The 25,729-nt window shown below is 52.0% G+C and overlaps 9 protein-coding genes across 9 annotated transcripts; 3 read left to right on the forward strand and 6 right to left on the reverse strand.

Annotated features, from left to right (window-relative positions):
• Positions 1 to 149: 149 nt before the first annotated feature.
• AAFC00_001799 (uncharacterized protein) lies at positions 150 to 1,404 on the reverse strand (the record flags this gene model as incomplete). Its single annotated transcript, XM_069341034.1, has 2 exons — positions 150 to 316; positions 372 to 1,404. The coding sequence occupies 2 exons, from the start codon at positions 1,402 to 1,404 to the stop codon at positions 150 to 152; spliced, it is 1,200 nt and encodes a 399-aa protein (XP_069204546.1).
• Positions 1,405 to 2,020: 616 nt separating this feature from the next.
• On the reverse strand, positions 2,021 to 4,637 carry AAFC00_001800 (uncharacterized protein; the record flags this gene model as incomplete). Its single annotated transcript, XM_069341036.1, has 2 exons — positions 2,021 to 4,285; positions 4,347 to 4,637. The coding sequence occupies 2 exons, from the start codon at positions 4,635 to 4,637 to the stop codon at positions 2,021 to 2,023; spliced, it is 2,556 nt and encodes an 851-aa protein (XP_069204547.1).
• A 506-nt stretch (positions 4,638 to 5,143) lies between these two features.
• On the forward strand, positions 5,144 to 6,314 carry AAFC00_001801 (uncharacterized protein; the record flags this gene model as incomplete). Its single annotated transcript, XM_069341037.1, has 4 exons — positions 5,144 to 5,186; positions 5,279 to 5,395; positions 5,459 to 5,519; positions 5,579 to 6,314. The coding sequence occupies 4 exons, from the start codon at positions 5,144 to 5,146 to the stop codon at positions 6,312 to 6,314; spliced, it is 957 nt and encodes a 318-aa protein (XP_069204548.1).
• Positions 6,315 to 6,689: 375 nt separating this feature from the next.
• On the reverse strand, positions 6,690 to 8,420 carry AAFC00_001802 (uncharacterized protein; the record flags this gene model as incomplete). The annotated part of the gene is made up of 2 exons (XM_069341038.1): positions 6,690 to 8,145; positions 8,209 to 8,420. 2 exons carry the CDS (start codon positions 8,418 to 8,420, stop codon positions 6,690 to 6,692), a joined length of 1,668 nt encoding a protein of 555 aa, XP_069204549.1.
• Positions 8,421 to 10,058: 1,638 nt separating this feature from the next.
• AAFC00_001803 (uncharacterized protein) lies at positions 10,059 to 16,652 on the forward strand (the record flags this gene model as incomplete). Its single annotated transcript, XM_069341039.1, has 1 exon — positions 10,059 to 16,652. The coding sequence occupies one exon, from the start codon at positions 10,059 to 10,061 to the stop codon at positions 16,650 to 16,652; it is 6,594 nt and encodes a 2,197-aa protein (XP_069204550.1).
• A 211-nt stretch (positions 16,653 to 16,863) lies between these two features.
• AAFC00_001804 (uncharacterized protein) lies at positions 16,864 to 17,819 on the reverse strand (the record flags this gene model as incomplete). The annotated part of the gene is made up of 4 exons (XM_069341040.1): positions 16,864 to 17,066; positions 17,404 to 17,563; positions 17,675 to 17,698; positions 17,760 to 17,819. 4 exons carry the CDS (start codon positions 17,817 to 17,819, stop codon positions 16,864 to 16,866), a joined length of 447 nt encoding a protein of 148 aa, XP_069204551.1.
• A 531-nt stretch (positions 17,820 to 18,350) lies between these two features.
• Positions 18,351 to 19,134, forward strand: AAFC00_001805 (uncharacterized protein; the record flags this gene model as incomplete). The annotated part of the gene is made up of 2 exons (XM_069341041.1): positions 18,351 to 18,523; positions 18,624 to 19,134. The coding sequence occupies 2 exons, from the start codon at positions 18,351 to 18,353 to the stop codon at positions 19,132 to 19,134; spliced, it is 684 nt and encodes a 227-aa protein (XP_069204552.1).
• Positions 19,135 to 19,307: 173 nt separating this feature from the next.
• AAFC00_001806 (uncharacterized protein) lies at positions 19,308 to 21,595 on the reverse strand (the record flags this gene model as incomplete). The annotated part of the gene is made up of 6 exons (XM_069341042.1): positions 19,308 to 19,413; positions 19,476 to 20,366; positions 20,418 to 20,539; positions 20,592 to 20,862; positions 20,915 to 21,387; positions 21,437 to 21,595. 6 exons carry the CDS (start codon positions 21,593 to 21,595, stop codon positions 19,308 to 19,310), a joined length of 2,022 nt encoding a protein of 673 aa, XP_069204553.1.
• Positions 21,596 to 24,770: 3,175 nt separating this feature from the next.
• Positions 24,771 to 25,694, reverse strand: AAFC00_001807 (uncharacterized protein; the record flags this gene model as incomplete). The annotated part of the gene is made up of 1 exon (XM_069341043.1): positions 24,771 to 25,694. The coding sequence occupies one exon, from the start codon at positions 25,692 to 25,694 to the stop codon at positions 24,771 to 24,773; it is 924 nt and encodes a 307-aa protein (XP_069204554.1).
• Between the last annotated feature and the right edge of the window lie 35 nt (positions 25,695 to 25,729).

Below are 25,729 nucleotides of genomic sequence, written 5' to 3' on the forward strand. Positions count from 1 at the left end.
TGTGCGCACCCGTTAGATATCATTCTCAGCAACAGCAACTGCAGCTGCAGAAACAGCTACTTGTACCAACCTTGTTCTCTATCTCTATATGAACCCATCCCTTCCCGTCTTCCTACACGTGAAAATCATCCATGGTCCCTCTCATTGCATCAAACCTTTTTGCCCTGAGCAATGAGATCCGAAACCTTGGGTGGCAGAACCATTGCACTCCGATCGTTGCGCTTGAAGAACTCGATCATGAGATGTGCCGTCTTCTCCGGAACATCCTCTTGTATAAAGTGACCAGCCTCAGGGATGACCGTCAACTGGAATTTGCCTTTCGTCATCGTGAGCAAGTTTTCTCGGTTTCACAAATCCGCGAAGTCACATACCTTGCATCTGACCAACCATCAACTCCTTATCCAACCGATCAGTACCAGCAAGCAACAGATCCTTGGCCGCTCTACCCCTTAGAAACCGACCGCTCATGCCCGAGAACCATCCCTCCCAATAACTCTGCGTGCGCAACAAATCCGTCTTCCACCCCCACCGATCGCCACACCTGACCAGCAGACTCGGCACACTGGCTCTGGCACTGTGCGCGTTCCGAAGCGTGCGACTGCGCGTATGCCACTCGATAGCCGCCTCGACGGTCGCGAACGACGACGGCCGAGACGCGAGATACGTCTTCATGTGCAATAAGGCCTCCATGGCCGAGCCCTCGACGATATCCAAGACCGCGAACCCGACCAATTGAGCTCCGAGACTTCCTCCAGCCGCAACGTGAGTCGCCACCGCGCCACCCAGACTATGGCCCACGAACACCGAGGGCGGAAGCTTCGCCCATCCCATCTTCTCGCACAGCAGTCTAATCATAGTGAGCGCATCCCGCACGAGCGTCTCAATACTGAAATCCACCGCCTCCTCAGCGCTGCTCCCATCACTACCTGCAGAAGTCACGACCGAAGACCCATGATCGCGCGCCTCAAGACTGCACACTCCAGCGCCAGGCATAGCCCTCCTGACCGCAGCTGCGAAAAGCGCAAAACTCATCCCCGAGGCGCCGGCGCCGTGATGGCAGATAAACAGCGGGCCTTTGGCCGCGTCCGCCGGCGGAGTCAGATAGACGTGGAACAGCGCGTTTTCGCTCTCCGTCTTGCTCTCTAGCCATAGCTCGCTGGCGAAATACTCACTCCATGGACTAGGGGGCTGCTGCTGGCTTTGGTCCTTGAGCTCTGACGTCGTCGTCGACGACGGCCGCAGCGTGTTCACTGAGTCGGACGTTGACACCGACGAGTCTGAGGATGAGCCTGCGTCTTCGTTGGCCGTTGTCAGTGGCATTGCTGAGGGTCGGGTCTGGCTTGTTGCTGCTTGTTGTTGCGTGGGGTTTTTGATTTTGGGCAGGGCTTTTAGCAAGTCCGACATTTTTTGTGGCTTTCTTGGATTTTTTTTTTTGGATTTTGTGTTGCAATTGCTTGTTCTGGTAGACGGTTTTGGCGGTAGTGTCGATATGGAGTGGATTTTATTGGTACAGTACAACTTTCTTGATGTCTACCTACCTTAGGCATTGATCTGTAGGTACAGTAAGGTATGATGGTAGGTGAGGCGTGATATCACAGTGCACGGACGCTCAGATATCATGAAACGCTGCCCGTAAGCACTCGGCTGGCTGGCTTGTACAGCTGAATGAATGCTCGGGTCAGCTAAGACGATGCGCTGTGATTTGATGAATGCAATGTTATCATACTTACAGATCTGACGCTTTGTCCAATCTTGAGGTGATGGCCATTGCCATCGTCTACAAATCTCGCGGGTCTCCTCTGATGATGGCGTGGTCCATATACGAAAAGCAAAGAAAAGTCACAAGTTACGGAATCACGAACAGTAATATGTTCACTCGGGACTATCACTTTGCGATATAGAAACGGGAATGGCATGGCCTGTTGCACCGACACAGAGAATTCTCCTGTCTGTCTCTGTCTTTTTGATTCCATACTGTATAAACGCCTTGGCTACCCAATATTCCCTACAACAACCCGCGCTACCTCTTTCCTTGCCGCATGCGCTTCTCACGCTCATACACCTTGGCCTCATGGCCCTCCTCTCCCTGGATCTCAGCGACGAGCTTGCGGTATTTGCGCTCGTACTCTGCATCCTTCTCCTTCTTCTCGCGAAGCTGTTCACGCGAGATGAAGTTGGCGTCCTTGCGCAGCTCACGCATTGCTCCTTTGCGCTCACGCTTGTACTCGGCGCGTAGCTTGGACGCGTCCGCACGCTCTCTGTCGGGATCGTAGTGCTTGTCGGGATTGAACGACTCCTCGAACTTGGGCACGCTTGTTCGGATGGGCAAGGGCCGGTGGTGATGCAGTTCGAGAGGGCGTCTGTGCAGACGAGCCTGTTGTATCAAGATCTTGAGGTGTTGGGTCGCCTTCTTTTGTCCCTTGAGGTTTTTGAGAGCGGTGAAGGCGGCCGGAGTGAAGATTTCACAGAAACTTGATTTCTCCCGCCACAGTTCAGCCATTGCTAGTAGGTTGTTGACGTGAGGTCCGATCTGGGAAATCTCGGATTGCGACTGCTGAAGTGCTTTTGTGGTGAAGCGAACAGCTTCCGGAATATAGCGCTTTGACAGCTTTTGGTACTGTATGCAGAGTGACACTATGAATGCGCCGGTCACCATGGTGGTGGCTGAAGTCGGAGAGTTCATCTCGAGCCACTTTGCCATTTCGGTGATAGCAGGTGTCACAACCTGGTGGAAGTGATCTGACGTTGGGTAGATCGAGCTGATGGCCATCAGAATTGTAAGATCGCCAGCTGATGGCTGTCCTCTCTGGTGGAAGGCGGAAAGATGAGCACGGAAAGCCGTCGCTATTCTCTCAGGGTATGTTCGCGATAGCGAATGTATATGACGGATGAGTGTCTCAATGACGCGAAGCGGTTGCTTCTCCTTGGACATGTACGAGATGTGGTCCACCAGTGCGACTGAGAAGTCGGAGAGCTTTTCCTTGTTGTCTGCTGACAGCGAGGGATGATACAATGCTCTGATGCGCTGAACGATCGTGGGAACCTCTGCCGGGGTGACATTGCTGATGGTCTGCAAGAAGTCGGCATGCGTTCTTGGACACTCATAGGTATACGCGAGGGTAGCAGGGGCCTGGACAGGCTTAGATTTGGCTTCGGCCTTCTCCTTGGTACTTCCAAGAATGCCTCGCACGAACTCGTCCTCCTCTTCCTCGTCTCTGCGATCTTCGGGTCCCTCCTCGCCTTCGGACTCATCTCCCTCGCTCATATCGCTGATGTCGGCATCAGAATCACTAGCGACAAGGTCATCGTCGACGATGAATTCGTCTTCGTCGTCCAGAACAAGCTGTTCGGGCTTGGTCATTGAAACAGTTCCCGGTAGGCCGAACTCTGCAGCATCGTCCTGCATGTCTTCATCGTCGCCCGTAGCATCGACGGGGGCAGTCTTTTGAGGCGCCGGCTCGTCTTCATCGTCAGACACCTCTTCACCTTGCATACGGCGACGTCGCTTGTCTTCGAGCTCTTTGAGACGCTGGGCTTCTTCGGCAGCAATCTCCTCGGCGGTCTTGGTGCGGTCGGTGGGAGCAGCACGTTTGTCCAAAGCCAGCTGGCGCAATCGCTGATCGTACTCTCTATCCGCCTCCTCTCTCGCTTTTCCATTCAACAAAGCTAGACGATCCGGGTTCATTGCTGCCTCTCCACCAGCCGCCTCGGCTTCCTTCTGCTTGGGTGGCGGCTTATGACCATTGAGCAAGGCAAGCATCTCGGCCATGCCTTTGTCCAGCTCTTCTCGAAGATCGTCGTCATCTTCTTTGGCCTTTTGTCGCTCGTATTTGTACAGTTTGGACTTGGCCATGACTTCCTTCATGACTTCGGCTTTCGTCTTCTTCCTTGCTGGCTGATCGTCGTCACCGCCTTCTGGCGCATCCAGATCGTAGTCGACATCGCCCTCATCATCCGAGTCCTGGGCAGACGAACGGCGTCTTTTCAGGGTTCGAGGCTCGTCGTCAGAATGCTCGGACAAGGAGTTCTCCTCGAAGTCGTCTTTCGCGGCAGGAGCGCCTGTAAAGTCCATCGGACGACCCATGTGAGTAAGTGCCACTTCCTCATCATCGGCATCCTCCAGATCGAACAAGGAACCGGTTTTGCTGCGTTGCTTCTCGCGGGTGAAGCGCTGTAAGGCTCGCTCCTCGGGGGTCATGGTCGGGTCGTTTTCTCCGATACGACGATCGATGATGCCGCCGGTCTTGTTGCGTCGCTGGAGTTCAGGTAGTAACGTTGCTCTTCTCTGTATGCTCTGATCAGTACCATGCTACACACGAGAAAGGTCATTTGACGGCGATTCGTACCGCTTCCTCGCCCAAACTCTTGGTGACACCAGGTCTTCCAGCTGCCGGCTTTGAGGATTTGCCCCTCATAGAGTCTCTGGTGGTGGATTCGAATTTGGAAGGTCTGCTGGGAGCTTTGATCTCGAAGGGATTGAACGAGTCGCGGATGTTCTGCAGAGCAGCGGCGCGCTGAACCCGCTGGTCGGCATTGTGACCTCTGCCTTGCTTCTTTTCTTTCTTTGACTTCTGAGGTCCTGTGATGCCCTGCTCGCGCAGAGACGCCTTGAGTCTCTTTAGCTGAGACGGCGGCATGTTCGTTGATGGATGAAGACGTGGTGATATTACAAGGCACACAATTCTCAGTTCGAGGTAACTTTTGTAAAGTTTATCAAAGATTCTGACTTTTTGGCTGTGCCTGTCTGGGCTCACCGCCTTCGGAGGAGAGCGACTTCCCCCGCAAATCACACCTGCCTTTTATCCATACCGTAAGGTACCAATTATTACTCCACGGATATAGTAGATTATCTGTTCATTCATCAGACTATGAGATATAATGAATTGAATGTGTAGAATCGCGCACTAGGAACTATCACGATAGATATCAAGCCCGGCAATCCTCCAAGGCGTATAGTAACCGTCTCGAAACATGCAATAAACCAATAAAACAAAGTGGACTACGGACCGCAAGATCATGTGTGATATACAGTATTTCGAACATCCGCCGATTATTAGTAACAGATCAACACTGCCTTAGAATCGACCACTCGCATTGAACTATTCGCAAACTACCTTATTCGGCTTGTGTCGTAGAATGTGCTATGGCCTGGAACCTCGATGATCGATGGCTCTGGTTGGGTCTCGGTAAGTTGTTAAGATATGCGATCCGCCACCTCGAACTGACAGTATTTTGTCGACGGAGTACACGATTCACTGATATACATTACTCATCTCAGGCGCACTCACCTTTGTTGCAGTCAAAGGCATCGCATATGGCCTGCAAGATACACTGAAGCTTGTCGAGCTGCCCGAACCAGCAAATGAAACGTCAAATGAAAACAGTGCTGAGGATTGTGAGATGCCCGTACTACCACCATATTGAGTGTCTCTTTTGTCTCTAACACTCGAGTAATCAGCCATCAGTCTCGAGTCTCTGCGCACACTAGCTGCCTCTCCAAATCCAGACATAGCGAACGCGTATGTATCATCTTTTCATGTTTCTCTTTGCTCCAAGCCTTACTGACAGCGCAATTCAGCGCAATCTCACTTCTAGTCTCCCGCTTCGCATCATCCGACACCGCATGCGACAAACTAACCTTAGAAATCTTCTCCTCATCGTCCGAGACCCGCAGTCGCGCAAAGCAAATGCTCGACATCCTAGACAACTACCCCTTACCAACCGACTTCCCCAAACCGGATGTCCTGCGCGTGGAGCGCGTGCGAGAGTACCAAGAATCCCACCGCACCAACGAGCGCGTACATCGCATGTGCATGGCCTTTTACAAAGCCATGAACCAGCTGCAGCACGGCTCGGACAGCCACAGAGAAGTCGCCGAAGCCGTCGAGAAGGCCCTGCTTGGCCTCGACGTGGCCCATCGGCGAGGAATGATGACTACTACCACGACCGCTCGCTGGCATGGCGGCGGTGGCGGCGGCGGTGTTGGAGCCCACGACGATGACGACGACCAAGACGACGACCAAGACGACGACCCCTTCAGCGGCCTCTACCACAGCGTCGAATCGCTAGACGAGATCCTCGCGCGCGCCGGATCGTCTTCTCACCCGATTCGTCTGCCTACCGCTGCTCTATCAGCTCTTCTCCACGAGCATTCTGACAGCGAGCTTTCTAATCCCTCGCTTGTTCGCAGCGATCGGTCTGTCATGACGGCGGCAACGGCGACGGAAGAGAGCCCCGAGGAGGCCGAGATGCGTAGACGAAGGAACCGTGCGGCGAGGGTCATGGAGATTGCCGAGGATTATATTATTGTGTAGCTGGCTGGTTGTGCAGGTCAAAAGGTGGTTGGTTCATGAGCTCGAGAGTGAAGCTCGAGGAACAGGCACGATGGGCGAGAAATGAAACATTACTGTCGTTGCGACCGATGCCGAGATATTATACTAGCTAGAGTACGAAGAAGCAGAGACATTTCCTAGAGATACCAAAGAAGAAAAAAACCCCGCTACGACTATTTGAAATCTGTTTGCTATATTGTATACCGTCAACCAGACCGTCGCTGTACAGACGCCAGCCGTGCCAAACCTACCTTATGCAAGCCCACCAGCCCACATTCTCCAATCCCCCAATCACGCATAGCCCGTTCGTCGAGTCGTTGCTATTGGTCAGATTGTGTCTTCAAAACAAACATCGAATTACTCGATGGTCCCAGTCTCATATCCTTTGTATCCAGACTTGAAGATCTCGCCAAGGCGCTTCTCCATGACCTGTCTGCCATCAAACGTCTTCCATACCTCGTGCGGCGCCTTGTTGACGACGTCCCAGCTGATGAGGTTATCCGTGAGGTGGCTCAAGTCTTCTTGCTTGCGGTTCCATTCGCTGTCCCTTCGTACAGAAATCCCGCTGCTGACAATGACCAGAGGAACGTCCGGGCTCTGGATCGTCCGAGCACTGACGACTTCGTTCTTCGTCAAGGAGTCCGCGACCAGGTTTTCTTGGAGCTGCGACTTGATGAACTTGCCTCCCTGGTAAGCTGATCTGCCGTACACGCGGTCCTCGCGCGTGCGTCCGTTGAACAATGCTCCTAGTACCCGCTGGATACCGAGCGGAGAAATGACACCCCAGGCCCAGAGGACGATGCCGCGCCCGGGGCTGCCGATACGGTGCAAGAGGTCTTCGTGGAGAGGATCAACCATCATGATTCCAGCAATATTGCGGACATGTCTTGCGGAGAAGATGCGCGACACAATAGAGCCGTATCCAGCAGAGACCAGAATCCAAGGACCCTCCTCTCCAGCAATCGCAAGAGCTTCCGACAGAGCGTCGGCAGACATGCCTGCACTGTGAGGGCTAGGGGCACTGTCTGACCAGCCATATCCGGGTCTGTCCCAGATGCACCAACGGCCAGGAATGGTACCATTCTGCCATGCGGCCCAACCCCAGTGTTCCAGGTCGAATTCTGGAGGACCCTCTCCGCCTTCCAACATGACTGTAGGAACCCTGGAGCCCTGCGAATCCGTAGTAGCATTACCGAAGCAAGCCAGGTGCACTTGATATTTGTCGCCGTCAACGTAGTAACGCGCTCCTTCCATCTCCAAGGTGCTGTCTCGGGCTCGAAGGACGAGAGTGGCAGTCATGAAGATGGTGATGACAATGTAGACGATGAGGATCAGGGTCGCGGTAAAGACGGCAAGCCATTCACGGAGCGTGCGTCGAGTCTCTGGTCGACCAGTCAAGCGCTCTTCCTCTTCACGTTTGCCATAGGCCACGACCCTGTCCGTGAGCACGCACCAGATTCCGATGAGCGCGGCCCAGACCACTGACGCGATTCCAGGCCAGCCTTCCTCTACTCTGAGTCGAGGAACGGCGAGAATGAGGATCATGTCGACGACGAGGACAACGCTTGTAATTGCAATGGCGACTTGCATGGCCCTCGACGGGGCCGAGAAGAACAGAAGCGCCACCAACAGCAGTCCGATCGTCAAAGATGTGTAGGAAAAGTCAAAGAAGCCGGAGCCACGAGTGTGCAGCCCGGGTGGTGAGACGAAGATGCTGACCAGCAATAAGACCCACCACAGGAAGGTAATGACAAGGAAAAGGACAGTAAGATAACGGGCAAATCGGACAAACCACAAGTTGTAGGCACTGACACTATTGCGACATGGTTAGCAAATGAAATAAGCGGGCGTGATGGAGAGTTTGTGCTGGACATACGCGGGATCATCAGGATCCAGATAACCATCAGAGTGAGGTGGACGAGGCTGAGAAGGGAGAAGGCGAGTTCTCTCGTCTGCCTCTCTTCTTTCATACTCTCTCCGCGACGGCGGGGTTCTGCTATCTCCCTCACTGTTTCTAGGCGTCGTGACATCTTCCTCACCACCAACTTCCTCATCGTCGTCCTTCTTCGATCCCCATAGAGACACCATTTCGTGCAGTGACTTTCGACAAGAAAACCACCTTAAGACCCAAGTCAATTTGCTACGACGTGGAGTGCAACGGACAGTGTTTAGATGAACAGAAAGACATTGAGCTAAGACACATCAAAGATCAAGTATCGAGTTGATGCTCCCGCCGCCCCATTAAGGTAGTGACGTATTGTGGAGACTTCGCGCAGACCATGTGAATCTTGCCGATCCTTGAGCCGCTTCAAGGTTCTGGAGTCCGGGCTGACGCCCCGATCCATGGTCATAGGCCTGATTGAACTTGCACGCTATCTCGTATACAAGCCGGGTGGCTTTGGCTTGAGTAAGGTAAAATACCTGTCTGCTCATCTGGAGGCGGTGATGCTGGTAGTTTGTTGAGATTGTAGCTTCCATCGCCAAGGTATAGCCCACTTCTTTGCCCGTTATGTATCATGTTGTCAGGGCTTCAGGTTCTAAACATTCCAAGCAGAGGACAAGTCATCTCGTTATGGTCGAAGATGTTGAACGAGTCCAATTCGATTACAGCACTGATTTCAAAGCACACCTCAATAGATCCCATGCGCCTGGATGCCAGTATTACACCCGCACTTACACTTTTGGTCCTTCGTAGTTCGATTATGGCGCGCGGGGAAGATACCACGACGAACGGACTGCATCATCCTCCACGTTAATCTTGCACGAATCCTACGGTTGAAAGTGGCCTTGGTGTTCCAGACCGGTTTGCATAGGACGCGACATGGACGAAGACCTACTAGCATCGCACACCATGCAGTCAGACTCGTGGTCTTCGTCGCTCTGTCCAAGTGTACGTTAGCTTATAGTGGCGCCAATGTGATCTACCAGTAAGACCGTCGATCGTCGTTACGTCGAGCGCAGTTGAGGTTGGCGTGTAAATCAATAAATTTATCCAGCGTGGAAGGGAGATCACAGTCCCACAAGTACCGCGGGACCACGCTACGCACAAGATGGCATGGATTTGGCTGATGTGATAGGCTACTGCTACGCTATGCTACTGTAATTCTTATGCACTTTGGTAAAACTGCATGTTGCAAAGGATACTTCATGCGAGGTGTGATGCTTTGTAGCTTGATATTCTTTAGCGTGGCGTACGCAGTGTGCCGCACCATGTCTGAACGACGGGAAGAGACAGGGTGGCTCTGTTGGAATCCAGGTGACCGTCATGACTAGGTACCTACTTACTGTAGGCACCACTGTACAAGTGTGTGGCGAACATGAGGAAGCTGACACGGTTCGCGCAAATGCAGTAGATGGACTGAGATACACCGAGACAGCGAGATCCAGGACAACACTGTGATCTCAGTGTGAAATAATTCGTCTTAGAAGATATATATCACTGCTGTGGCAAGAGAGAGCGGACTGCAAACCACTACCACTTCATGCATGAAAGCAGAGTAGCCCGGATAAACGTCGGAATCTTGGCAGCAGCTGCGGTAGAGGCGAAGCTTCGAACCTCCCAGTGGCAGATGGAGATGGAAGGAACGCGGTTCCTGAATCTTTGATAGACCATCCAGGCAGCGCATACGTAGTCCCTTCTCTACGTCTGTTGCACGCCATCAAGGTCGTTCTTTTCTTGACACTTCTCCGTGTTCCTCTAATCGAACACTCACAACAACCGCCAAGATGGGGGACAATCAAGATGCCAACCGGCTCAACCAGTACAAGTATTCGGCCATGTCCAACCTGGTTCTCCAGGCGGACCGCCGATTCGTCACGCGCCGGGGTGATGAGAACACTGGCGACCCAGAGTCGCTTGCTGGACGTATCAAGCTCAATGAGATGGGATCGCGCACAGCAAGAGAGACGGCACCGGTAGCTCCCTCCTCCCAGGACCCGCAGAGGAAGCGCAAGCGAACAGAACCTCTTCAGTCATCGCGATCCGCAGGCATCCTGTCACAGAACGATTTAAATATCGAAGGACTACGATATCGTCCACGCACACCAGCAACTCAAAACATCTATAATCTCATCAGCACGTTGGTGGGCCAGAAAATGGGTGGCGATTATGGTCTACACATCACTGCCAGTGCCACCGACAGCATTCTTGAGTATCTCAAAGACCCAGCTCTGAAGGACTTCGACCGCAAAAGAGAGATTGACGACATCGTGGGTGCATCATTAACATCCAAGGAATTCAACGAACTAGTGAACTTGGGTAAGAAGATCACCGATTACGATGCGCAGGATGAAGATGAGAGCATGGGAGAAGGCGATGAGGCTGGCGACGGTGTAGATATAGATGAGCGCCAAGGTGTTGCCGTGGACTTCGGCGATGAGGAAGACGAGGATGCACAAAATTACGAAGTCAGAGATCGCGACGAAGACTCAGAGGACGACGCGGGATCCATTCAGGACGCTGGAGAAACTACTGGAGTTGGCGCTGATACAGCAGCGAACGGCAACGCACAAAACGACGATGACGAAGAGGAAGAAATGGTGTTCGCCGCTGGCCAAGCCGGACGAATTAAGGCACCTGATCAGCAGGGCATCATTCCGGCGCACGAGATCGATGCCTTCTGGCTCCAGCGTCAAATTGGCGCCATCTATGAGGATGCGCATGTACAACAGGAAAAGACACAATCAGCTCTAGACATCATGTCTGCATTGAACGATGATGGAGAAGAAAAACAACTGCGCGACGTGGAGAACGATTTGATGGAGTTGTTTGACTACGAGCACCATGAGCTGGTCTCAAAGCTTGTTTTGAATCGCGACAGGATTGTCTGGCTTACCCGCTGGCGTAGAGCGGCCGAGGACGAGCCCGCTCGCGTAGCTGTCGAGCGAGAAATGGTCTCAGCTGGACATGGTCACATTCTGAAAGAACTACGGACTCGTGAGCAAGGGAACGCCGATAGCTCAAGCAAAAGCAAGATGCAGTTTGACCTGATGGATTTGGACACGGCAAAGTCGAAGCCTGAGGCGCAAGAAACCAAAGACGGCCTCGTTGGTGGTCTGCAACCCAGTAGACTTATCAATCTCGAAAATCTTGTCTTTGACCAAGGCAATCACTTGATGACCAACCCCAACGTCAAACTCCCTCAAGGATCGACCAAGCGTTCTTTCAAGGGTTACGAGGAAATCCATGTCCCAGCTCCTGTCCGCAAGCGTGGAGATTTCGAAACACCAAACCTACCCACTACCGAACTACCCGAATGGGCGCGAGTCGGTTTTGGTAGCTCGAAGGAGCTTAATCGCATCCAGACTCGATGTTTCCCTGCCGCCTTTAGGGACGATGGAAACATGCTTGTTTGCGCACCGACGGGCTCGGGTAAAACCAACGTGGCCATGCTCACGATCCTACGCGAGATTGGCAAGCATCGCGATCCGGAGACTGGAGCTATCGATCTGGACGCTTTCAAAATCATTTTCATCGCCCCCTTGAAAGCCCTGGTACAAGAGCAAGTGGGCAACTTTGGCAAGAGATTGGAGCCCTATGGCATCAAGGTCGCCGAATTGACAGGTGATAGACAACTTACCAAACAGCAAATAGCAGAGACACAGGTCATCGTCACGACGCCTGAGAAATGGGATGTCATTACCCGCAAAGCCACCGACACAAGCTACACAAATCTAGTGCGGCTCATTTGCATCGACGAAATTCATTTGTTGCACGACGATCGAGGCCCAGTTCTGGAGAGCATCGTGAGCAGGACCATCCGAAAGATCGAGCAGACTGGAGATCCTGTGCGATTGGTTGGTCTCAGTGCTACTCTACCAAATTACCGCGATGTGGCTAGCTTCCTCCGAGTGGATCCAACGAAAGGATTGTTTCATTTCGATGGCACCTACAGACCTTGCCCACTGAAGCAAGAGTTCATCGGTGTGACTGAGAAGAAGGCTATCAAGCAGCTCAAGACTATGAATGACGTCTGTTACACCAAAGTGCTGGAACAAGTTGGACAGCAACGTAACCAAATGCTCATCTTCGTTCACTCACGCAAGGAGACGGCAAAGACGGCAAAGTACATTCGCGATAAAGCTTTGGAGACCGAGACAATCGGCCAAATCCTCAAGCATGACGCGGCAAGTCGAGAAATTCTAACCGAAGAGGCCGAGAGTGTCACCAACGCTGACCTGAAGGATCTCTTGCCTTATGGATTTGGTATCCATCATGCCGGTATGAGTCGCGCGGACCGAAATTCTGTAGAAGAGCTCTTTGCCTCTGGCGATGTTCAGGTTTTGGTGTGCACTGCCACCTTGGCATGGGGTGTGAATCTTCCCGCTCATACAGTCATCATCAAGGGTACACAGATCTACTCCCCGGAAAAGGGTAGCTGGGTGGAGCTCTCCCCACAGGATGTTCTCCAGATGCTTGGTCGTGCTGGAAGACCGCAATACGATACGTACGGCGAGGGCATCATCATCACCACTCAAACCGAGATCCAGTATTACCTCTCACTCCTGAATCAGCAACTACCCATCGAGAGTCAGTTTGTTAGTAAACTAGCAGACAATCTCAATGCTGAGGTTGTTCTCGGAAGCATTCGTAACCGAGACGATGGCGTGGAATGGCTTGGCTACACATATCTATTCGTGCGAATGTTGAGATCGCCAGCATTGTACCAAGTGGGAGCGGATTATGAAGAAGATGAGACATTGGAACAGAAAAGAGTGGATCTCATACATGCTGCCGCCGTCACTTTGGAGAAAGCGAACCTTGTGAAATACGACAAGCGCTCAGGTCGCATACAGTCTACCGAACTGGGCCGTATCGCCTCTCATTACTACATCACACACAACTCCATGGCGACATATAACCAACACATTCAGCCGTCCATCACACCGATTGAGCTCTTCCGCGTCTTCGCACTGAGTGAAGAATTCAAGTATATCCCGGTCCGTCAGGACGAGAAGCTCGAGCTTGCGAAGCTACTAGGTAGAGTACCTATTCCGGTCAAGGAAACGCTTGACGAACCGCATTGCAAGATCAATGTCTTACTGCAGGCGTACATCTCTCGTCTCAAGTTGGATGGTCTCGCATTAATGGCCGACCTTGTCTACGTAACGCAGTCCGCTGGGCGTATCCTTAGGGCCATCTTCGAGATTGCATTGAAGAAGGGCTGGGCTTCTGTGGCGAAAGATGCCCTCAACCTCTGCAAGACGGCCGAGAAGCGCATGTGGCCCACTATGAGTCCTCTGAGGCAGTTCCCCGAATGCTCAGCAGACATCATTCGTAAAGCTGAGCGCATTGACGTCCCGTGGCCAAGCTATTTCGATCTGGACCCTCCACGGATGGGAGAGCTCCTTGGCCTACCCAAAGCCGGTAGACAGGTTTGCGCAATGGTGCAAAAGTTCCCTCGCCTCGAGGTGCAGGCTCAAGTTCAGCCCATGACTCGCTCAATGCTCCGGGTAGAGCTAACTATCACTCCAAAGTTCGAGTGGGATGAGGCTTTGCACGGCAAGTCAGAGAGCTTCTGGATTTTGGTAGAGGACTGCGACGGCGAAGACATTCTCTTCCATGACCAGTTCTTGCTTCGTAAAGAATACGCCACTGCTGAGATGAATGAGCATCTCGTAGAATTCACCGTACCTATCACAGAGCCCATGCCGCCTAACTACTTTATCACTGTCTTGTCCGACAGGTGGATGCATTCTGAGGCACGTCTGGCGGTATCTTTCCAGAAGCTTGTTCTGCCGGAAAAGTTCCCTCCTCACACTCCCCTACTCGATCTCCAACCTCTGACTACTGCGGCTCTGAAGCGTCAAGATTTCATCGATCTTTATCCTGACTGGCAGCGATTCAACAAGATACAGACACAAGTTTTCAATTCATTGTACACTACTGACGAGAACGTCTTTGTTGGTGCTCCAACCGGAAGTGGCAAAACTGTATGCGCAGAGTTTGCCTTGCTGCGTCACTGGACCGACGGACCTACTGGAAAAGCCGTGTACATCGCCCCATTCCAAGAGGCCATCGACGCGCGAGCTAAAGACTGGCAGACCAGGTTGAGCGGACTTTTGGGTGGCAAAAGTATCGTAAAATTGGTTGGAGAGACCACAGCCGATCTGAAGCTATTGGAGGAGGGTGATCTGATTCTCGCAACGCCTCAACAATGGGACATGATGTCGCGGATGTGGCAGCGCAGGAAGAATGTCCAGAACGTTACGCTCGTTATCGCCGATGACCTGCATATGCTAGGAGGCTCCGGAGGCTATATCTACGAGACCGTAGTGTCCAGGGCGCACGCTATCAGCAAACAATTGGAGAACGGCCTTCGTATTGTCGGACTGAGTGTCTCTCTTGCCAACGCACGTGATCTTGGAGAATGGTTCGGCGCAAGCAAGCACACAATCTTCAACTTCAGTCCTCATGTGCGACCTACACCACTTGAGCTACACCTCCAGTCTTTCACCATTCCTCACTTCCCATCCTTGATGCTTGCAATGGCTAAGCCAATGTACCAGTCAATCTTACAGCTTGCAGGAGACAAGCCTGCCATGGTATTCGTTCCCAGTAGGAAGCAAGTACGCGCCTCAGCTCTCGATTTGCTTGCTGCATGTACCTCGGATGATCAAGAGGATCGATTCTTGCACACTGATGCGGAGTCTCTAGCGCCTGTGCTTGAGAAGATTAACGAACGGGCGCTGGCCGAATCTCTGGCTCACGGCATTGGATACTTCCACGAAGCACTTAGTGCATTCGACAAGCGAGCAGTGGAGCACTTCTTTAAGGCTGGCGCAATCCAAGTAATGTTGGTCTCGAGGGATTGCTGCTGGGAGATCCAGTCACAAGCACATCTCGTCGTCATCATGGGTACTCAGTTCTTCGAAGGTCGCGAACATCGCTACATCGATTACCCCATCAGTGAGATTCTCCAAATGCTTGGTAAAGCTGGTCGATCTCTAGAAGACACGAGATCGCGCGGAGTACTCATGTGCCCTGCTGTCAAGAGAGACTACTACAAGAAGTTCTTGAACGAGGCACTTCCTGTTGAGAGTCAGCTCCAGGCCTTCTTGCATGATGTGTTTGTCACGGAAATCAGCACAAAGACGATCGAGGATAGTCAGGACGCCATCAATTGGTTCACCTACACATACTTCTATCGACGACTGATGGCAAATCCCAGTTTCTATGGTCTGATAGATACGTCACAGGATGGATTCAATATTCACCTTTCTGAGCTCATCGAATCCACGCTCAAGGAGTTGAGCGATGCAAACATGATCGAAGTTGACGAAGAGGATGAATCCATCACGCCACTCAACGCCGCAATGATTGCAGGTTACTACAGCATCTCCTTCATCACCATGCAAACCTTCCTGCTTTCTCTCAAGAGGACAACTAAGCTGAAGGGTATCTTGGAGATTGTTGCAGCTGCTACAGAGTTTGAGGATATTCAAACCCGCCGTCACGAAGAGCGAATACTGCAGCGTATTTACGACCGCGTCCCCGTCAAGTCGGCAGAGGCCAACTTCGAATCGCCGCACTTCAAGGCTTATCTTCTTCTCCAGGCCCATTTCTCCCGCATGCAGCTCCCTATGGATCTTGCAAAGGACCAAGAGATTGTCCTGAAAAAGGTCCTGACCTTGTTGAGTGCCTGCGTTGATGTCCTATCCTCAGAGGCGCACCTGAACGCCATGAGTGCCATGGAAATGAGCCAAATGGTCGTGCAAAGCATGTGGGACCGCGACTCTCCGCTGGTACAGATCCCCCATTTCGACGCCGATGTGGTACAAGCAGTCAACAAAGCCGGCATCAACGACATCTTCGAATTCATGGACGCCATGGACCCCTCAGAGAACCCGAACTACAACGATCTCGTGAAGAGCATGGGTCTCAGCAACCAGCAACTGGCTGACGCCGCCCGATTCACCAATGAGCGCTACCCCACCCTCGAGCTCACTTTCGAACTCGAGGATGCAGACAATGTCACCTCTGGCGAACCTAGCACTATCAACGTGCGCATCGAACGCGATGTGGAAGAGGACGAGGAGCCAAACCTCACTGTGCACGCACCTTTCTACCCTGCAGAGAAGAGCGAGAATTGGTGGCTGATCGTTGGCGAGGAGAGCACCAAGAGTCTGCTCGGCATCAAGCGAGTGACCATCGGACGGGAGTTGAAGCTTCGCATGGACTTCACCGTGCCAACACCCGGCAAGCACGACTTGACGCTGTTCTTGATGAGTGACTCTTACGTTGGTGTGGATCAAGCTCCTACCTTCACTGTCGATGCTGCAGAGGGTATGGAAGAGGATGAGGACGAGGAAGAAGAATGACCAGGTCCAGGATTGATAGAATGAACGAAAAGCACAGATCAGGTCCTCCTTGAAAATGTAAAAATAGCAATGATAAAAGTCTATTTGACACCGTGTACATGATACTCCCCAGTCAAAGTGACACCTGCAGTGGCGCACCACATACACATAATGACCCAAACAAAAGTCTCGCAGTCCAACACGAGCACCTGTAGCTTATCTCCCCCTCGCATCAATGACAAGCCGCGCTTTTCGTAGCACTCGCATTCCCAAAAACCAAAAACCCAATGAAAGCGCCAACAGCAACAGCAATCATGACCCAGCCATTATACGTCATGAACAGCAGCATGATGAAAAAGGAATAAAACACCTGAAGAGCATACAGCGCGGCCTTGACCACTTTGCTTTTCTGCGCCGCTTGCATCGAGTCCCGTCCTGCAGGCCATAGCAATGAGCGTCGTTCTGGATTGTTTTGTGTTTCTTGTGATTCGTCTTGTGCGCCGCAGGAGGAGGAGTCTTTGGGGAGGGAACAGAGGGAACTTAGCACCGCCGTTTTTGTTCACTTTCGCTCACGGATGGTACTGAGATGTGTACATGCGCGTGTTTGCTTCATTGGTTGACAGAAGGACAACAAATGAAATGGATACAATATCGTGATCGTGGATTTCACAGATGCAGATGAGTTTCAGGGGGAAATATGCCATGTCTCCCGGGTGGTAAGGTAGGATGAATGAATGAGAGTGAATGAGACAGGAAGGAGCTCAAGACTTACTCGGCAAAGAATCAACCCGATCCTGAATCGCCGTCTCGTAACGACGAGCTAGCTCGCGCACGAGCTCGTACCCAGCAGTCAAGAGGATAATGCCCATCAAAGTCCCGATCAGGGACAATGTGCCTGTGACTTGCCAGCCGCGGAAGATGATGCATAGGTTCTATGAAGATACGTTGGTCAGAAGACATGGCTTGATGTAATACTTGTTGATGAGGAGATGATATATGTTCTCGAGAGAGAGTGTGTGAGAGAGATATGAGGTTTCGCTTACTTTGGTTTCCCATGTGAAGAGCATCTGTATCTGGTTAGTATCTTGTTGCTCCTTCCCTTGTGTGGATGATGGACGTGTCTCTTACGTTCATACTGCACATGTTGCCGTGGTCCATGCCTCCATGTTTCATGCCGCTGTGATCCATGACTGTATGATTGATGGGCAAGTTATTCAAACTCTTTAGATATGCTGAAGGTTGAATGTCGTGGTTATAGACAAAAGGTACAAGGACAGGAAAGAGTCCAGACCGTAGCTCCGAGGGTCTAAATGAGTAAACGTCCAAGTAAACGGTACTGTACCTTAGCTTTGGTGGTTCGAGGGTGCGGTGGTTCCAGCACGGGGATTGAGGCTAAGCACTAGTGGGATCTCATGTGATCTGACTGGCTGCTTTTTGCTTCCTGCCTCACAAGGCCCCTCTGTGCCTAAATATTCCGGCTCTGTCATAAGAGAAGGGTCCGTTGCTTTGAATTTGTATCTCCCGACTCAGGTCTTCGATCACGGTATCTCCCCCACACAGGACAGCAGCGATCGGTGGTAGCCGGATATAAGAGTTCGACAAGTCCAGAAGCTTATTCAGATGACGGCACTGTGGTGATTTATTGTAACCATACAAATAGAATCATAAGATAGAAGAACAAAATATTCGAGTTTTGTCTTTTTCGACCAGATATCCAAGATGCAAGCCTTCCGCCCGGTCTTGAGCAATGTTACTCGCAGGACTTTCACAAAGAGAGCCACAGCTGCTGTCGCAACCGCATCCATACGTCCGGGTACTATTTCGCAAAGATGCAACTTCTCCAACTCGTCGCCGCGATCGTATCTATCTTTGCCACTGAATCTGCCGAAATGGTATGTATAGTTTTCTTGCGTAACTCCTCTGGCTCCATTCAAAAATAAAGGAAAAAGACAGACTTGATTAACACAGCATACTGTTCTACGCATAATTTAGGCTAGAAACGAACAAACACCTCCTGCAACCCCCAATCAACAACTACTGCGTCTACCAAGACCCCATGACGGTCATGGTCGTAGGCGGCCCCAATGCGCGCACAGACTATCACATCAACGAGACGCCCGAGTTCTTCTACCAGTACAAGGGCCGCATGCTACTCAAAGTCGTGGACGACGGCGCCTTCAGAGACATATACATCAACGAGGGCGAACTGTTCCTCCTGCCGAGCAATACGCCGCATAACCCTGTGCGGTTCGCGGACACAGTGGGGATTGTGATTGAGCAGCCCAGGCCTGAAGGCAGTCTTGATCGGTTGAGATGGTATTGTCAGGGCTGCGGGGAGCAGGTGCATGAGGCTGCGTTTTTCTGTACGGATTTGGGCTCGCAGATCAAGGAGGCTGTGAATTCCTTCAGGGACAACGAAAAGGATAGGGTTTGTAAGAAGTGTGGCGAGGTTTGTGATGTTTCTCCGAAGCCTGAGGTCATGGAGAAAATGAGGATGGGTTGAAGGAATATAGGAGATCATGCGTTGCTGGTCATTGCATGCTCAGCTCGGTACTACGTTTCTAGCCTGAACGTCACTCAAGCTAGGCTGGTTCCTTCCGCCATTCCTCCGTTGTCCTTTTGCATCAATACATATACAAATGCAGTGGCGGGAACAAAAATTCTCCACCAGTGCCCTCACAATCCTCGCCAGCTGGTCTTCATGAGATGATCAGCCTTCTTCCTCGTTCCTCTCACGAGTCCCAAACATTTCAGCTCTGCCAAGGACCGCTGGAAGAGAGCCCTGTGACATGTTAGTTGATTCTTGCGAACAATGGAAAAGTGGCGGGCTTATGTAATTCTTACTTTACTCGAGCTTCCTCTTGCTCGCCTGCATTCATGATTGCGATGAATGCCGTCTGTAAATCGCTGGCATTGATCATTGCGCCGCTCTCAAGATACAATTGGTAAAGAACAGCAGTGGCGGGTTGTGAAGAAGACAGAGTGCTCTCATCTGCACTATCTGAGGTGGGTGCACAGCACGCGCAATCGAGATAGTCGTGTGGAGCAGCCAAAGCACGTTCGATAGCGAAACGGGGCTTTGGCGTGAAAACGTCTCGGAGAGGCGATTTGAGATCGTAGAGAAATATTTCGTGGAAGACCAGTGTCTGAGGATCCAGTAATGTCCGAGCCAAGTAGTTTTCCAGGGTAGACATGAGTCGATGTAGTAGGTTTGTGTAGGCTGAGTCGCCCTTGGTCATGGTCAACTTTTGCTTGCTCAATTCGACCTTTTTAGCGATAACCGTCGTTCTCAGTGTAGAGTGCTGAAGATCTTCTTCGCTGCGGAGAGGCCCGTTACCCTCGGTTTGCTCCTGCAGGAGTTGATCAAGCTCGTGCAACATTTCCCGGAATGCCTCGCCCAGTTCTTCTTCGGCGACGGCATCCAATTGTAAGAGAAGTTTCCTCAGGCCTGCCGAATTGGTTTTACGTAGTCGCAACATGATCGTCCGCTCCCATGGCGATGCGTAGAGTTGGCCACAAAGGGCATCGACCATAAGCGAGGACCTGGGGGTCTGCTGCGTAGTGGCAGGATCGGCCTGTAGAGCATGTAACACTCGAACGGCGTGGGACAGCCTGTCGAGAGCTGACGTTCCAGCAGCTACATGTGTCTTGACATGTCGGAGGATGGCATCATCATTCTCTAGCAAGTCTCTTACGAGAGATATCTGACGGTCTTCGAGCAGTGCATGTACATGACTGCAATCGAGTCAGAATCGTGGATATAGCATATGATATTGTTGAACCTACTAGCGAAAGGAGGGAAGATGTCTCAGCGCCTTGAAGTGATCCGGAGCGACTTGTGATCGAGATATCGTGCTGTCGAGAAAGACTGTGAGAGCATTGGCGTAGAAGTGAGACATGTATGCATACTTGGAACAGTGTTAGTGCATTGTTGCTTGTCAAAATAAGGGCATTACCCACGTGAATGCTATCAGTGAAGGCGTCTAGACTCTGGATGTGATCTCGCTGGCGTCTTAGTACAGCTTCGCAAACACCACTGCCCACCCAGACCAGGCCGTCTCGAAGAAAAACGCTTTCGAAGGCTTGTTCGAGAGCCACATCGGCTTTGACCACGTCGAATCGTCGTCCACTGATGCATTGAGTGGCTCTTCTTGATAATTTCGACTGAAAGTCTTGGATTGTTGTTGCAATACCAAACAGGAAGACAAAGGGTATTCTGTCTCTCCAACATCTGCCTTTATGTTAGTGGAGCTTCACACATAACGAGGTGGGCCAGAGCAAACTTTAGTAGTTCGATAACTTCAGACAAAAGATGGCCGTCGAATGCTTCACAGTCTTGAAATGCAACTACAACTCGAGTGACCCTATGTCGTTGAACGTGATGCTGAAGAGCACAAAGATCATAATTGAGCAAGCGGACGGGCTTTCTCTTCGCTTTGAGTCGAGCTTGACCATCGTCATCGTCGTCGGCCTCCTCTGTGGCCTCAGGGTCAGTAGCAACTGCTTTCTGTATTAGATGCTTGAGCAGAGTCTTGAGGTTTGGAGCGACCGAAGACGTCAAGGTGACGAAAACATCGCTGTCAGGCTGAACAGCTGTTGTCGACAATTGCTCGAATAGCAATGAATGGGAAGCAATGCTAGGACCGGTGAGAACCAAGGCCGATAGGATCTTGTCGATGGAGCCACCTTCTGTCGTGTCTCGGATGAATTTTGATATCTGATCGACTGTGGTCTTGTTGATTCTGTATTGTAGATCCTAGACTGACGTTAGCTCAGACCTTCTATTGATTGACATGTGCCGCGACCTTCAGACGCTGTGCCTGAGCAGACCACAATGTCTCGAATGTGGACTTTCGCAGAGGCCAAGAAGTATGCAGTCCAGAAGGCTCGAGACGACGTCTTTTACTTGGCCGAGTACCACCGCCAGACTTGGGCTTGAATACATAGCGAGTCTCGAAGTCCATTGATTCGTAGATGTATAGAAGAAGCAGAGATCCCGTAGTCGCAGTATAGACGGGGAGTGGTTTTATACTTGTCAATTACAGGTGGGTCTTTTATCAGCCTGTATGAACCGTGTATGTCTACCACTATGGTCTATGAGAATATACAGAACCAGATGCTTCGGCAAACCACATACCACTAGCCTTGTGTAGTAATTAGTCTATACGATATATCCAGTATATCACCGAACTCTTCTTACAAAGTACAGTTTTACAATGTTGACATGAATGTTCCTGGCACGGGGACGGATACATAACAGAAGCTAAGCCTGAAAGGGTAAATTTACTGTAACAATCGCCATCAGGGTCCCGCAATCGCGTTCTGTCTGCATCCCGTCTCTCTATCAAATGATTTCTGAAGAACTGATTTATTTTCTTTGCGTATCCCTCTCCTGCACTCCAACCATCGTCCTGACACCCAACTTATGTGTCCAACCAATCACATCGCTCTATATTCCATGCAAGCGTGATCACGCGTGCCAAACTGAAACAACAAAATTCATGCACCCATCCTGTTTCCGTAGGACGATTATACAGCCGCGCCTATTCCAGCAGGCGTGTCGTCTCGCCTCGACCAGACAAAGTCCGGTCAAGCGTGGACTGACCTCTTCCCAAAGATCCCGGGCAGTGCCATCCACCCACCCCGACAAGGAGATCGAAAATGATGACGATGACGACATCAGATGGTTCGAGAAGGATGTCGAGACAGGCGCCATCCGCAGAGTCGCCGGTGATCCAAACGAGATGGAGAGGAAGGAGCTTCGAGACAAGATTCTGGCACTAGAGGCAGAGCTCAAAGAGTATGAGTCCGAGGATTCGATCAAAGACATGATGGGTGTGCTGGAGCCACAAGAAAGGGCCAAAGTGGAAGCTGCACTGCAAGGGCGAAAGAGCAAAGAGCAGGCCTTGACCACTGGTCTTGAGATCAGACACGAGCTCCCGCCACTGACCGGACCTGTTCTCAAGCGTCTTAACGCGAGTCTGCATGACGCTGCTCTCCATCCCACGTCGACAAAGCGTCGCAAGGATCTGTGGCGGTGGTATATCCGAGGCAAGACCAACATCCCTGCCCTGCCTAGTATGATCCCAGCACGCGCATGGGAAGTCTTGTGGAAAACCCAGTCTGTCGAGTCCCCGACCAATCCTCAGCGTTTGCGACACATGACCTTTTTGCTCGATGATATGGTCTCCGTCGGCCACCGTTTGACCAAGGAGCAGAGATACATCTACGTCGACGCTCTGCTCGAGATGGGCGAGACGGAAAAGGCACTACAGAGATGGGAGGCGGAATATGCTTCTGATATTGGGTCGCGTCACGTCACCCTCGAATTGGGTATTTCCATATTCACCAAGCTTGGTCATCTCGATCGCGCGCACCACCTTCTGCAAGAGTACCTGGAGCAACATCGCAACCGCAATCCTCGAGTCATCCTCCCACTCATCAAGGCCAACGTGCAGATCGGAAACGACCACATGGCATTTTCACTCTATCTATTCATGCGTGCCAGGCTCGGCGGAGCCATGACTGTCGACGACTATGACACCGTTTACCTGTACTTCCTCAACAAGGACAAGAAAGACCTCGCCCTCGCCGTTTTTCGTGACATGATGCTTCAGGGGAGCTGGCAGCTGCGGGATCCTTTTGTTACACAGAAGAAGCAGGATGATCTCTACGAAGTCATGACTAATCGGATGGACATGCTGCACTCTTCTGCCGTGACTTCATCCGAGGTGAACAATGTGTCTCTCGCCGCCCTGACCGCTCTACCCCATGAGTGGCAGAACAAGTACTTTTACGCCGCCTGGTTGAAGCGCTTGTTGGGTCTGAACCGTGTCGAGGCCGCGGCGAAGGTCATTGAGCTCATGTACGAACGTGGTCTCGAACCAGACGCGAACCATATGAGCGGCTTGATCGCCGCTTACTTACGTCTGGAAGATCCAGCATCACGCGAGCAAGGTCTAGCGCTTGGCTGGTCGATGATACAGCAACGTCTTGACTTTGCATTTCAGCGCCGCGAATTGAAACGACAAGGCCGGAACTTGCCTATTGCCTCCGTCCACTATTCTCAGGAGGGCCCTGGACCGATTTCGGTTTACAAGCCGTCAGAAGAGGCCAAGCAACCTCTCGAACTACCAGTTCGCATCGCCAGACCTCTTCCGAGAGCTACAATTGAGACGTTCAATGTCTTGATCCTACACTACGTTTTGCATGAACAGTGGGAACATGTATATCATCTCGAGCGGATGTTGCGCCCCGCAGAAATCAAGCCAGACACCTACTTCCGGAACCACATCCTACAAACCGAGCTGTACGACAAAAATGCACAGCTGGTTTGGAGACATTTCGTTTCTTCTGCTAGAGCTATAGCTCCTGACATGTTGACCTACCAATGTCTGTGGACAGCTGAACTCAATTTCCTCAATGGCGACGATCGCACCGGGTTCCCGTTGCCTCGCAGGCTGTTCTCGGTAATGACTACTTGGCTGTCTAGCTTGGACGAAAGCGACAGCGCGGCGGCAAAGGAGGCCTTCGACCTCGACATCTACGGCAGGATCATACAGAGTTTCTGCTTGGAGAAGGATCTGGCCGGCGGCTTGGTCGCCGTGCACGCGCTGGCCCAGCACTTTGGGCAGTATCCCGACCACGACATCGCCGAGGTCATCGCGACGGCAGTCTCGAACATATCAGAGGTGCGCCCGCCGACCACACGTTCTCGGAGATCACGTGTCCAGCTGCCTGCCAGCCAAGCTAGATACAAGAACACAACGAAGGTTCTGGAAGCGGTGGCGAGCCGGCGAGAAAAGGCTGCCTTGGAACTTGGGGTGGACCCCAAGAAATTGGAAGGTCAGGAGAGAGCAGAGGAAAACCTGAATTCCTTGTCTGAGTTTCTGCGGACAGTGCTTGTGCGAGTCCTGGGTGACGCAGCGACGGTCGAATCGGCCATTGCCCAAGCAGCAGAGGAAATGGGCGTCCCAGGGATCCGGACTGGCGACATTGACGCGTACAATGTCATGTAGATTAGGTCGGATCTAGCCTGCATATGAAATCTGCCTAGGTCGAAGCTTTTCATGTATGATATGAAGCGGTCGTTGGATAATGTATATAGCAGGCATAGCATGCCGTACTCCTCTCGGTTGTTCAATCGTGGTCCTCCTCGGTCTTGCCAGGACATCCCTTCATGGCGTCGCCGGTATATCGATATTTGCACCAGAAACAGTAATTGTATGTCTCGCGTAGGTATTCAACGATCTGGCGTAGTCTTTCGGCGGGATCCAAGGCATTAAACTGATCGAACTCGACATCCTCGGACTCCAGCTCTTCGATCTCTGTTCCCAGGGCTAGCTTGTCGTCTGCGTCTTCGTCGTCGCTCGCGCCCAGCCCTTGTGAGACTTCAGAGCGATGCGCGCGCTCTCTCTCCTTGTCTGCTCTGTTATAGACGAGAGCGCGCCACAGGAGATTGGGTTTAGTGCTGTTGCGACCAGCCGAAGCAGTCTCCGGAGTCGCAGCATCATCAGAACCTCTATCATTCGTCTGGCCCTCCTCCTCCACCGCTTCAGTATCGAATTTCTCAGCAATGCGCATCGCACCCCACATCATGCCCTCATTCCTCTTCTCCTCCCTCTCGCGCCGATTCCTCTCTCTGAACTCATTCTCATCGACCTTGTGTCTCTTCTCCTTAGTCTGTACCGCATCCATGTACTCCCTGACCTTACGCTTCTTCTCGCTATCCGCCCCAATCCCCCCACGGTCCCCCTTCATCTCGACCTGAATAGGCTGCGTGCGCGCGTCCTCGGCGTTTCCCAATGCGCCGCCCTTGTAACCCAGCTTGGCCATAAGTCGAGCGCCTTTGCTCGACGGGTCGGAGATGGTGCTCGCTGCCAAGGCCGACTCGCGTTTTGCTGCGGCTTCGGCCTCTAGTTCTGCTTTGCTTTTGGGCCGGCCGCGCAGTTCGGCGTGTTTGCGTGCCTGTTGTTTGCGCTGCAGCGAGGTCGAGGCGGGAGTGGGGTCGGGGTCTGCGAAGGACATGGACATGTAGTCGTCTTCTTCTTCGGCGGTGGCCATTGTAGATGGTTGGTGTCTTTGATGGAGGGACAGGA

Source organism: Neodothiora populina, assembly GCF_041146345.1.
Source record: "Neodothiora populina strain CPC 39397 chromosome Unknown canker_contig_13, whole genome shotgun sequence".
In the NCBI taxonomy this organism is placed as follows: domain Eukaryota; kingdom Fungi; phylum Ascomycota; class Dothideomycetes; order Dothideales; family Dothioraceae; genus Neodothiora; species Neodothiora populina.